At 37.3% G+C, this 14,381-nt stretch overlaps 1 protein-coding gene across 3 annotated transcripts in view; it reads left to right on the top strand.

Annotated features, from left to right (window-relative positions):
• Positions 1–14,381, top strand: part of LOC145673400 (uncharacterized) — a 537,699-nt gene that overhangs the window by 51,250 nt on the left and 472,068 nt on the right. For all 3 annotated transcript variants that reach the window (XM_081743063.1, XM_081743061.1, XM_081743062.1), the window contains exon 4: positions 3,369–3,543. In XM_081743063.1, the coding sequence (XP_081599189.1) occupies positions 3,369–3,543 (175 nt within the window). The remainder of the gene's footprint in view (positions 1–3,368; positions 3,544–14,381) is intronic.

Below are 14,381 nucleotides of genomic sequence, written 5' to 3'. Positions count from 1 at the left end.
TATACCAAATTGAAATTTTGCACACATATTGTGAACATTACAACGTAATTTTTTAAAATCAGATCCCTATGTGAACCCAGGCTCGGGCCAGAGAGGCGCAAAAATTTCGATTTCTTTTTCGAAAAATCTCCCGTTTTTTCGATTTTCCCGTTTTTTTAATAATAGGACAAGCGAGTGGTACCTTTGGAAAATATGCTCTATCCTAAAAAAAAACGACGTATCAACCATGATACTACAATAAATAGAAGGAAGCACTAGCTGTTTGAGTGAAAGTGTAAAATTTACCTCAAAAAGTAGATATCCTAAAAGGGTTAATCAAGGTATACTTCAATGTCAGTTTCACCTCAATAGGGAAGCATGGTTTTCATGCAGTATCAATTTTTAGGTTTACGGAAGAGAATTTTCTTCAAAGGATTTACATGTCCGTGTGTCACTAAGTTGAGATCAATAAGACCTAATGATTGATATAAGTCGTAAATTTGGATTGTTTCTCGTTAAATTCTATTAATATTGTAGAATATATTAGTACGTGGGAGCGAATAGGGCACGAGGGCTGGTTGTGGGATATAAGGTGACATGATTTTGGTGGTATGAGGTCACTTAGGACAACCGCCTCTAAATTTTGGTAGGGGTACGTTGGCCCAGCCTTCAAATTTTCCACGGCAGTCCTACTCACTTTCCTGTTGAATCTGGCATCTAAACATGAATTTGTCCTCTTCGTGTTTATTGTTCCTTTCAAGTGCATCCAGATCTAACTGGTAATGATGATTTTCTAATGATTACAGATAGTCTCACTATAATTAATTCATTCATATTCGTCACTTCAATTCGAAATGTGCTACTAAACTAACTTTTTGAGAACACAGTGAGTCCTGTCCTCCTGAAGATTTACCCATACGTGCTACTCTAGACCTATTTGAGGTGATTGTGATCGACACAACTCGTAGGTTACTACCAGAATGCGAATGCGGAGCCGATGGCCCATAATAGACAGTGGCATGGATATCTGCAGAAATCTGTGAGACTATTCTGACTTGCCAGCATGATCTTTCCACTTTTAATAGGAATTTAATTGGCAAGAACCTTGAACTATTTCGCATTAGTAGCGCCTGTTTAGATATCAGCTATAACCTTCGAAGCACCAAACTTGGAAAATTACGTAACATGTCTCAGTAGCCCAATCCGTATGACTACTGTTTGGCTCCTAGTTTGCTCCTTAAATGGCCACTATTTCTGTTAATATGCGTGTTTTATCAGTAAACCGGGTTCTGCAGACTAGCCCAATAGACTTAGCTAATATTTTGAGCCCATATGTTTCGTCTATCTCTGACTCTGCACACTTATTCGGTCGAGTTTAATCGCTTTCGTTTTCTTTCGAGAGAAACTACGTAAATTTCCATAGCACTAATTCGGCGGATGACAACTACCGAACATTCGAATTCTACTGTGCCTTCTGTAAATCGTGAGATATTGTTCCAAGAAATGATCATATATCTTACGATGTGTCTCACAATACCTCTTGTGTTACTTAGTTTGGATTATTGCAGTTATTCAATCGTATTATATTTTTTGCCCTTCTATGGCATGAAGTTCTAATCCTTCCAATCTTAAAACTAGAGAACGCAGCATCGAATAGAATGGAATAGAATAAGAATTACCAACAGCATTGTACATGACTAATTTCGTTCCTCATTGATCCAATTTCTTTAAACTTGACAAAATCTCTTGATTTGCATGTTTCACAGTCACAGTCATGGTCTTCTATAGCAGGCACGGAATTTACGACCAACTTCTGCACAGCTTTCCCTATATGTTTAATACTGTTTCAGAACGGATTTACGTTATTCAAGCGTTTAGCGATGTATTTTGACTTCCCAAATCTTTTAATCTTCTTGCTGCTTCTCTTACAAAAAAAAGCAGTATAATTAAAATTAACATTGAAATTCGAACACCATTTACAATACCGTAAGTAAATCGTATAACTGTGATCCACCATTTCTTCCCCAAATGTGTAGGTTAACTCATAAACTGGTTGCTTGGCCGTAATTTGTCTCCTATATTCTCTCTTGGCTCCGTTTGAAAAAAGTATAGAACTAGCACTTGGTGTAAAGCAGTTCCTAGATTCGATTCTTGAGGAGACTGGAATGGAGTTAAATATGTAAAGTACCAAATTGCGACCAAAGTTATGCGGTTTTGTGTTAATTTGATTGCCATGGAAATATTCGAAATCGTTAAAATTCGTGCTTTCTGGAAGTTGTTAATGTTAACAAACCGAATGTAGTTACATTATTGGCTTATAAAATTGTGTGCATTACACGTTGCAAATAAACAGGTCAACCCTTCTGTAGCATCGAAGGATTAAACTATGCTCTTTCGTAAGGTCTTTGTACTTTAATACAACCTAAGTATAGTATATTTTAATGTACACTAATACAACTGAAGCATAGTATCTTTTAATGTACATTAAGACAACTTAAGCATAGTATATCTTAATGTACATAATACAACGCTTAAGCATAGTATATTTTAATGTAAAGTAATCAACGGCAAAGATTTCTATCTGTGTATCACGCTAATCTTAAAAATAAACAATCACGATAATAAATATCCTAGGCTATCACTTGCCTGTATAATGAAGTATGATATGAAGTTCGGAGCTCTTGGTGCACAAACTGAGTAAATAAATAAAATATTTATTGAATATAAACAATTAGAGCTTTTAGTTAAGCACGATTTAACCTATGTTTAAAGTAGTTTTCATTATTTTAAAACGTTTTAAGATACTACTGAAATTTTAGGATCGAGCATGTTTGTACCATTAGTGGAGCCTTTATTCTATTTCACAATTTATGAGAAAATAAATTTACAATCAGTTAAACGGTATACACTTACATCAACCCGTGAATACATTGCAATATCTTTATCTAATTTCAGTGCCATCAACTGCTACTGTTGTCAATATCAACCACATTCGACAGGCGTATTTCGTTTTTACGTATAATAAATATTTATGTCGAAACTTCAGCCTGGTGTATGCCATATGTTAAAATTATTCTTAATTAAAAGCCCTAATTGTTTACATTTAACCTTCTTTTGGAGTTTGTCCATCAATTATCTCAAACTCCATACTCTTCCATCCAACACCTATACAATTATGCAAGCATTTCGTTATACAGGCAAGCGATAGCGTCAATGGTGACAATTATTAGTGGGAATGTTGAATTAGCATCATGCAGGGAGTGAGAAAATTGCAGTTTAACATTAAGATTTTATTTCCATGAATTGGAAGGTACAGGCTTATAATATCTTTCAAATAGAGTAACCTGATTTGAAAAAAAAAACTGACAGTTTGTTTTCTTTGCCAATAGAATTGGTGATGTTTATCCAATAACCATTTACGAGAAATGGATCAACATTTTTTTAGACATTGCGGGTTACTTCCTTACGACAACACTTATTGTTACAGGAACTACTCTTTTTATGAGCATAGGATATCAACAGTATGATTTCAGCACCTGCTTGGCTAGATTAAAAAAGTATTATGTAAGTATGACGTTTCGAAGGTTTACAGTATATTTTAGTTCAAATAGAGGTTAATGAATACAAGCAATGAATTTGTAATAATTTTGGCAAGTTTTACACATTTCGTTACAGTAGTTGTATCAAGGTCAATGATAATTATAATAATAACGGGAAAAATGCAGTTTCCAGAGGTAGGCTACATCCAGCGACAGTACATATGTAACCTATAAATTCGTTTGGACGAATGAAAGCGCTCAGTACCGAAATTCGTAACTTCCATTTCACGGTCCCAAATTACTCTTTGGGGTTGGCTATATCCAGCAACTGCACACATGCAAACTTATATGAATCAACTCGTGACAAACGAAAACTATCGTAAGTGAAGTGATCACTTCCACTATACGGTACTTCCAGTATACAGTTTCCAAGGATAGGGCATTTTCAGCTATTGAACACATACAACCTTTAAATCAATGATGACCAATTTACTATTTCCGATCACACTCTTCCGTTACACAGCACTTTATGCATTTCCCATTGATGGTGAATGATTTTAGTTACTGGAAGTAGGAGACTTGTTGTGACCACCTTTGGTGTTTATCGTTTCCTTTCACCAAGACGAGTGGATTTATATATAGGTTATATGTGTTCAGCTGCTGGATAAGCCCATCCCCAGAAAATGTGCTATTTCTAAATGGAATGTTAAATTTAATCACACACATATATCTCAGAAGCAAAATATAAATAACAATAAAACACAATTTTTGTTTCATTAACTAGAGCTTAATTTATGTTCTTCAATTTACATTTCTGCACAAATCTGCTTATAATTTTGAACAATTTTGTAAGTCTTTTTAAAACATTTGCAAGATCCCCCATTCTTTGAGAAACTGGCGTTCAAAATTACATCTACTAAGTTGACTTTGAGTGTGTATTCAGTAGATCCAAGGTGTAAATAGTTAGATTTTACGTTCTTACGAGTTCCAATTTGATATTTGAATTTGTAACCAGTAGATCCTAGATGTAATTAGCTAAAATTGTTCAATGAATTTTGTACATTTTTGTACAACTTTTAAAAAAAGTTGTTCACACCTGTATTTCGAGAAAATTGTCAGAATTGCCCAGTCAAACATTAAGACGGAGTGTGGAGTAAGTGTCGAATATCTAAGTGGTTGTTATTATTGTAGATGTCCTGTACAAGTTTTGTTAACTTCTAAAGTAATTTTGTATACCATGTATTTTGAGAAAATTGTACGAACCTAATCTTCAAGTTGAAGTGCGTAGTCTGTACCTAGGTATGTAGAACGTCTAAGTAGTTAATACGTCGTAAATAATAATTAAGTAATTAATGTTGTCCTTCAGCATTTTGTACCTTTTAAAAATAGTTTTTGGACCCCCTGTGTTAGGAGAAAATTGTCTTCAAATTTGATTACTAACTGCCAAGGTGGAGTGTGCAATTAATATAGGGAGCTCTTAAGTCATTGATATTGCACTTGTCTCATAGATTTTTGTACGTATTGAGTTGAAACATACAGAAAGAAAGATTAACAATAAACTACGTCTCTTTGCTCACAAAGAAAAAGATCGAAACACTGTTGTTTAAAGAATGATACTAATAAGGAAATGACATGAATCTGTCAACCGGACTTCTCCATCAAACCTAGTCCATTCGATGACATAACAAAGATATGTTCATGCACTAACAATTAGGTGTCATGAACAACGGAATAAATCCCTGGGGCCCATAAATCCCGAAAGTACAAAGAAAATCGTAGACTAGCAGTGAAATAGCAATTCCATCAACACTGTTCATTAGAAAGACATGGTTTATAGTTCATTCTCTTCAGCATGAAACAAGGAGATTTTTGTATTCTGTTTTCAGCATTGGACAGCTAACGCTCGTTTCTGCTTAGTTTTTTAGTGGAGTCAATTTGATAACTTTTTAGTGAATATCACAGAGAAACATTGTTTATTTATACTCCGTACCCTCCACAAAAGCGAATATTCTAATTTTGTTTTCTTCAATAGGCAGATATTTATTTATTTATTTATTTCATAAAGACAACACAACAGGCTTAATGCCCAGTTATAGTGTCGTATACAGAATTATTTAAAATACACTATTAAACATAGACAAATATACGTTATCTAATTATACATAAGTTATTGCATGATAATTCTTTTGAATTTGTTCTCTGACATACTAAACACATCTATTACATGAAATCTAATCATTTCATTATATGAAGCACATATTCTCCACAGAGGAGACTTGTGTAATATTTTTGTTCTTGCTTTTCTACAATAGAATGTCCTAGAGTTTGCTGTCCTCGTCTTACCTGTTGGGACACGTAATAGTACTTCTGAAACTAATTCTGGACAATCAATTTTACCATTTAATAATTTATGTAAGAACAACAAATCAAAAACACATCTCCTTTTTTCTAATGTTTGAAAATTAAAATGCCTTACTAAGTCTTCATAGGAGACATACTTTGGATAGAAACCGGTTTTCTTGTATGTAAGCATTTTTAAGAATTTAAATTGTATATTTTCTATTGCATCAGTGTATTTAGTGACATTTGGTGTCCAAACAGTACAACAATATTCTAATTTTGACCTCACATATGAAAAATATAACCTTATAAATGTTAATTGTTTGCAGAAATCCTGTCCTATCCTATAAATTAAACCTAGGTTTCTATATGCACTACTCGTTATCGCGTCAATGTGTTGGGTAAAGGTTAATTTGCTATCAAATATAACTCCTAGATCTTTGATAGTATTTGGGGTAGACAAGGAAGTGCCACTTATTGTATACTGTAACGTACCTACTACCCGATATAAGTTCAGACTTCGGTATCGTTCCTGGGAAAGGGAGTGTTTAAAACTCCCTCCATATTTTATAATTAATAATAAAGGCAGGTATGGGTCTATCAAAAGGAATATATATATTCTAACTGGGTTGACCAATCCCCATAAACTATCGCAAATACGATAAAATCCGTTCTCTTGTAGAGACTGTAAAGTGAATTGATTAGTATACATAAATATATCTATAAATCTAAAAACACAGTGAATTCTGATTGAGGAAAAGAAAAACTATATCCATGTGATTTAATAGCAAATTTATATGATTAAATATCAAAATTGAGTAGATCCAACAATAACTTTGACGTTATCTTGTTCAAATAGGACCTTACGAAAAGCCTGAAGGGCTGGTTACTACATATCACCTTAAATAAATAAATAAATAAATAAATAAATAAATATATATATATATATATATATATATATATATATATATATATATATATATATATATATATATATATATATATATTCATCCTCACGGCATTGTCAAGGCTCTATATTTGTATTTTACATTTATTATTGCAACCGGGTGTTACTGACTTCCGTATACGGTAGCCCGATCATCACCCTTGTTCTTCGCGCGCACAGTCATTCGAAGAACTGAAAACGTACTCTGTACACAAACAGTTTATGGTTGTGAACTCGGAAAGCCTGGTACTTCTGCTTGTCAAGGTCAAAAAGGGGGAGAAAAAAGGATGTGTAGAATGTAAAGAGGGTGCAACAGTGACTGATGCTTGTAAGGGAACATATTCATTTGTAGTTCGTGCACATTCCGCCTGTAGCGCTACTGTGGCACGACGTATATTGTAACTGTATAACTCTTGTACACCGCTAGTAGGTCTATTCGCGTTAGTGACGACCGAAACTATGTTGTCAGCTCTGACTGCGATAAGGCACTGCCGTGCTGCTTTTCCTTCTCTTTTTTCCCCCTTTTCCATTTGTGAGACGCCAAACATGTTGTTTTTGCTTGTTGCACGCGCTGAACGGGTTTCCGCGAGCGAAGTATTTAAGAAGTTGACTACATATCCTTGTTTGCGATAGTTTTAAATTGGTTAACTGTTGAAAAATATACGAAAATAAAGCAGTACTTGTCAAGGTATATTAGTCGAGGACGTAGCTACTGACAGTGTTGATTACAGATTTTCTCGAGGAACAATTTAATTACAGTAGAGGTGAAAAGGAGACGTCCATTTAGACAGCCCCCCCCTCTTATCAGACTCAATCGGAAATGGTCTCAATCGTTTGCACACAAATGTGCAGGCGAAATTTTCGTTTGTACACAATTAAGGGCGCCGTCAGAACGAAAACAAAGTGGGGGCTGTCTAAATGGTAGCCCCCCAACAACATGCCCTATTCAAGCACAAATTGTCGCAATCATTTGTACATCGTTTCTACAGAAATGTGAAGGCGAAATTTTCGTTTGTACACAATTAGGGGCGCCGTCAGAACGAAAACAAAGTGGGGGCTGTCTAAATGGTAGCCCCCCACCAACAAGTCCTATTCAAGCACAAATTGTCGCAATCATTTGTACATCGTTTCTACAGAAATGTGAAGGCGAAATTTTCATTTGTACACAATCAGGGGCGCCGTCAGAACGAAACCAAAGTGGGGGCTGTCCAAATGGTAGCCCCTCCCACCATGTCCAGTTGAATCACAAATTGTCGCAATCGTGTGTACCTCGTTTGTACAGAAATGTGCAGGCGAAATTTTCGTTTGTACACAATTAGGGGCGCCGCCAGAACAGAAAAAATGGGGGCTAAGTGGTAGCCCCCGACCATGTCCTATTCAATCACAAATTGTCGCAATAGTTTGTACTTCGTTTGTACAGAAATGTGCAGGCGAAATGTATGTTCGCACGCAATTAGGGGCGCCGTCAGAACGAAAAAAATTGGGGGCTGTCTAAGTGGTAGCCCCCGACCATGTCCTATTCAATCACAAATTGTCGCAATAGTTTGTACTTCGTTTGTACAGAAATGTGCACGCGAAATTTTCGTTTGTACATAATTAAGGGCGCCGCCAGAACAAAAAAATGGGGGCTGTCTAAGTGGTAGCCCCCCACCATGTCCAATTCAATCACAAGTTGTCGCATTCGTTTGTGCATCGTTTGTACAGAAATGTGCAGGCGAAATGTTTGTTTGAACAAACTTAGGGGCGTCGCCAGAACGAAAACAAAGTGGGGAGCTGTCTGAGTGGTACCTCCCCCCACGATGTCCAATTGAATCACAAAGTATCGCAATCGTTTGTACATTGTTTGTACAGAAATGTGCAGGCCACATTTTCGATTGTACACTATTAGGGGCGCCGCCAGGGCGAAAACAAAGTGGGGGGCTTTCTAAGTGATAGCCCAATTACCATGTTCAATTCAATCACAAATTGTCGCAATCGTTTGTACATCGTTTGTACAGAAATATGCAGGCAAAATTTTCGTTTGTATACAATTAGGGGCGAGCTCAGAACGAAAACAAAGGGGGGGCTGTCTAAGTGGTAGCCCCCCACCATGTCCAATTCAATCACAAATTGTCACAATCGTTTCTATATCGTTTGTACAGAAATGTGCAGGCTAAATTATTGTTTGTACATAATTAAGGGCGCCGCCAGAACGAAAACAAAGTGGGGGCTGTTTAAGTGATAGCCCCCCACCATGTCCAATTCAGTCACAAATTGTCGCAATCGTTTCTACATCGTTTGTACAGAAATGTGCTTGCAAAATTTTCGTTTGTACATAATTAGGGGCGCCGCCAGGGCGAAAACAAAGTGGGGGCTTTCTAAGTGATAGCCCAATCACCATGTTCAATTCAATTACAAATTGTCGCAATCGTTTGTACATCGTTTGTACAGAAATATGCAGGCAAAATTTTCGTTTGTACACAATTAGGGGCGACCTCAGAACGAAAACAAAGGGGGGGTCTGTGTAAATGGTAGCCCTCCCACCATGTGCAATTGAATCACAAATTGTCGCAATCGTTTGAATATAGTTATAAAGAAATGTGCAGGCGAGATTTTCGTTTGTACACAATTAGGGGCGGCGCCAGAACGAAAACAAAGTGGGGGGCTGTCTAAATGTTAGCCCTCCCACCGTGTTCAATTCAACCACAAACTGTCGCACTTGTTTGTACGCCTTTGTACATAAATGTGCAGCTGAAATTTTCGTTTGCACATAAATGTGGCCCCGCCAAAACGATAACAAACTATGGGCTCTCTAATTGATAGGCCTCCCACCATGTCGAATTCAACCACAAACTGTCGCACTTGTTTGTTACGGTTTTGTACAGAAATTTGCAGGCGAAATTTTCGTTTGTACACAATTGCGGGCGCGCCAAAACGATAACAAAGTATAGGCTACCTAATTGGTAGCACCCCCTACGTCCCATTCAAAAGAAAATCATCTCAATTGTTTGCACATCGTTTGAGCAGTAATGCGCAGGCGAAATTTTTTTCTAAGCTATCAGATGCGTGGACAGAACGAAAAAAAAGGGGAGTTGTCTAAGTGCTAGCCCCACCAGTTGTGTTCGATTGAACCACAAATTGTCGCGATCGTTTATACATCGTTTGTGCAGAAATGTGCAGGTAAAATTTTCGTTTGTATTAAATAATATACGGATGTGAGTATTTTTAATATCTGCGATCAACATTAACCGGTTTGGATAACGGTTGATGAGTTTGAAAATGGTTCCTATTACACTAGTTGAAAAAAAATTCTTTTTCTCTGGCACACGGAAGAAAATGTCTGATTCTAATAGAACTTTTCACGTAGAATTCGAATCTGCAATCAGTTTTTCTCCATCACCCTCAGTTTTCCCGTGACAGAGGTGTTTTCGGAAAATTTCCCCTCAAATTTCTGTTCTTTTTCTTTTTTTCTTTTTTTAAAACCATTTTCATACTTGTAGCTTGGGTACCTTAGGTATATAAACGCACAAATTATATTGTATGTTAGCCTGATTTATACTTAGTAAGCCCTCTAAGTTTCATAAGAATAGCATTATTCTATCTAGAGAAATAAACATATTTATATAAAAAATATGCTATGTGTACTGTTCATTTTACAATATTCATTAGTGCAGATAAAATCACATATAACTTCCACGAAAATTACAATATGAGCACGGTTTATATCTTATTGGATTTGAAATAAAACATATTTTCAATGATGTATACACCGTGTCACCATTTTATATCTACTTAATAAATAATACAAAAGAAGTGAGTGGTATCTTCTTAATAAATGGACACTTACTTACCTCAACTAATATGTTTTAGTTGTCGACTTTCTTCTGTGTTTGGTTTCTGGAACATCTCTTAAGTGTCCAACAGTAATCAGCTAGCATTTTTGAACTACACTGTCACTGGTACCTCTTCTCCATGGAGGAAATGTCCTGATGAAAATGTTCCCCATACTCATCACTAACAGCACCAAGCTTTTCAGGAAAGAAATGCAGGTGGGACTCTAGAAAGTGAACTTTAAGGGACATGTTGCAACCCATTTCATTGAATGATTGCCGGAAATCACTCACAATTTCACGGTAATTTGGGGCTTTCTTGTTTCCTAAAAAAATCTCTGTTAAACATTTAAATGGACACCAAGCTGCTTTCTCAACCAGAGTTAAGAGATCCTCAAATTTTTGGTCACGAATCAAACATCTTATTTGGGGGTCTACAAAAATCCCTAGCGTCACTAACCCGAGGAATTTTTTCCTTGAGGTAACAAGATCCTGCATTACTTTTGTCCATTGTCCTAACAAAGATTTTGAAGAGCCCCAACTTTATGTGAAGAGGAGGTAGAATTATATAATCAGGGCTCACCAGTGAGGAATAAACAGCATTCTTCTGTCCAGGAGTTAATACATGCGTTGGCCATTCCTTCTTGATGTAATGTTCCGCTTTGTTCCTGCTGTCCCATTCGCAGAGGAAACAACAATATTTCGTATAACCAAGCTGCAAACCCATTAACAAAGAAATGACTTGTAAATCACAGCAAACGGTCCACTTGTATTTCTCATACTGAATTTTTTCTAACACTATTTCGATGTTTTCATAGGTTTCCTTCATATTAGTTGCATAAGCCAAAGGCACTGAAGGAAATTTGTTGCTATTGTGCAAAAGGACAGCCTTAAAACTAGTTTTCAAAGAGTCAATAAGCAATCTCCACTCTGTACTTATATGTGCATGTCCAAGTCTATCCATCACAGCACAGACATTATTACAATACACTAAATCATTTTATTGAGAATAGTAGTTTTGAAACTCTGTATGAAGGTTTCGAAAAATACACACTTTAGTGTCACGATGGAGCAGATTCCAGCCTTAAGTTTAGAATCAAGAAGTTCTGTCTGTGTATTGGAGAGTTTTAAATCCAGTATGAGGTCATTTAGTTCACCCGGAGTTATCAGATGGGAATCCAATGTAGATGTGCTTCCTACATAAGTAGGATCATCATCTTCATTTGGAACTTCAATAGTTGCCTCAAGTACGTAATCCTCATTTACCGTAAGATGAGGAGGAGGTACCGGTACAGGTAATTCTGCACTGTGTGGAACTGGCCTAATTGCTGATGCAAATTAGGGTACTGTACTGTGTGGTTAGATTTACTGCTTATTTCTTTTATCTGTGTCATACGAAAGTAGCAGTCTGAAGAATGATCTTTTGGTTCCCTCCAGATCATCGGTACTGCGAAGTTCATGTTTCGTCCACCATTTGCCCACCCAGTCAGACGTTTCACGCAAGTACAACAAATGTAGTGAGGAACCCAGTTCTTATCCTGATCTCCTACACAGCAACCAAAATATAACTGATAACACTTCCTCACAAGTGGAGTAAAACATCGACGTTGTGATTTAAATATCAGCTCCCCACATACATAACAGAAATTGTCCGGTTTATTTACACACTTCCTCGACATCTTGTATCCTGTAAGGTATCACACACACACACACACACAGGAATATACACTCCATCAAATTCCCACAAAATCCCTCTAGACATTCCCTCATACAAAAATGGTGACATGGTGTACACATCATTGAAAACGTTTTATTGGAAGTCCAATGAGGTATAAACCGTGGTATATTGTAATTTTCGTGGAAATTATATGTGTTGAAGACCGACCCCACCCCACCCGTGACCCAAATTGACTGACCCGACCCGACAACCCGACCCGAGCTGACCCGATTGGCCCGACCCAAAGTGACCCGAGTGAACCAACCCGAGGTGACTTAACCCGACAACCGACCCGAGTGACTTGAACTTACAATCTAACCAGTTTGAGAGAGCTAGAACTTTACAAAACTGCCACCAGAAAAAAAATGCTGACCAATTCTTATGCATAAATCATTGTTTCGGCTTTTTTTACTTGTAGTATAATTATCCTCCTCCTCCTCCTCAGTGTTCTCCCATTAATAAACAGGCCAGTTTCCGTGAATTAGGTAAGAAGCTTCCATTTTTGCGATTTCCCGCTAATATCTGCCTCGCAACCCAACTTAAAGTACCACCCTCCTTATTACAATCTATCAATTCCAACCTTCTTACACACTCTCGCTCTCCTGATATCACCCCCTTTACTACATCCCTCAGAATGCAATCCCTTAGCAAGATCAAAACTTGTGATCCGTCCATTTTTCGCTTCCTTATATCGTCTAATATTGCTCTCGTCTCTTGCATTTTTTCAGCATTTCCTTATTCGTTTTCCTCTCTACCCTGCTAACCTTCTTTATTTTACTCCACATCCAAATTTCCAAGGTTAAAATTTAGGCAATCAAGTTCAAAAGTCAAAATAAAATTTGACTGAGTTCTGAAGACAAGTTCTGAAGGCTAAAAGAATAAAAGTTCTGAAGACAACATTATTTTCTAGTAAGGAATGTATATAGAACTTCTTTTAATATTTTTTGCTGTGTAACAAACAACAATTTCATCACGTTAACATTCCGATTTTTCTATTTAAAAACAGCGTTGCTGTCTGATAGAATCATAAGGAACTAATTGCACTGAAATATCATTCTGTAGGGAATTACCTTTTATTTTTTCTTGATTAATTTATCTAGAAGATATTTGCAACGTTATATAAAATTAGCAAGTATTTTATTGCGGAGAAAGTCAAATCACTACTCCAGCAATAATAATAATAATAATCTGAAGGTGACCAAGAAAGTTCTGTCTCTTTGTGGAGGTCTGTGTTCAATTGGCCCTCACACCGTGAGTTGAATGCGAATGGATATAAGGTGAAGGTCAGTTGTTGGACGAGACGAGACGAGACGAGACAGAATTTTCATGAAAGGGTACGAGATGAGACAGAGCTCTTTCAATAGAAACATGCACTTTTCCAGACGAGACTACCTTCACGACACATTTTCGAAACGAGAATGCCCCAAACCAGGTCTCGTGAGCAACACTAGTGAGTATATCCAACATACTACTTGGTTGTGGCTGTTCAGATGCACCGTGAACGTGCGTAAGGACTGAGTGAACATGGGGCCTTCACAGAGCGTCATAAGGGCTTGTTTGCTGTACGAGTTCAAATTGCTGCTCCGCGGAGCGGAAGATATGACAGGCCTTTGGTGAGGGTGTCGTGACTACGCGGAGAGTGCAGTGGTATGACGGTTTAAGGACGGTGACGAAACACTCGAAGACGCACCACGTGCCGGAAGACAAACAGATGTTCAAAATAAAGATCTTCGGGCAGCAATTGAGGCGAAGACAGACATGTGAGGAACTGGTACTACCTTTCAGTGTAAGTGGAGAAACCATTCTGCACCACCACCATCAACTTGGGAAGCACTGCAAGTTGGGTTGATAGGTCCTACATGATTTGACTTGGAGCCAGAAAGCAACGCGAGCAGACACCTGTGTTTCTTTGGTGTCTCGTCTGAGGAAGGAGCAATTTCTGAACAGGGTGTTGACATGTGATGGGAAGTGGGTCCTGTACGAAGCTCCACGGCGCCGTCATTGTTGGTTAGCATCCCATGAACCGGTTCAAAAACAGCCCAAGCCAGCAC

This window comes from Thermobia domestica, chromosome 16 (assembly GCF_964235325.1).
Source record: "Thermobia domestica chromosome 16, izTheDome1.hap1.1, whole genome shotgun sequence".
Lineage (NCBI taxonomy): Eukaryota > Metazoa > Arthropoda > Insecta > Zygentoma > Lepismatidae > Thermobia > Thermobia domestica.
The sequence above is the reverse complement of the archived record's forward strand: the minus strand, read 5'-3'. Positions and strand labels throughout refer to the sequence as shown.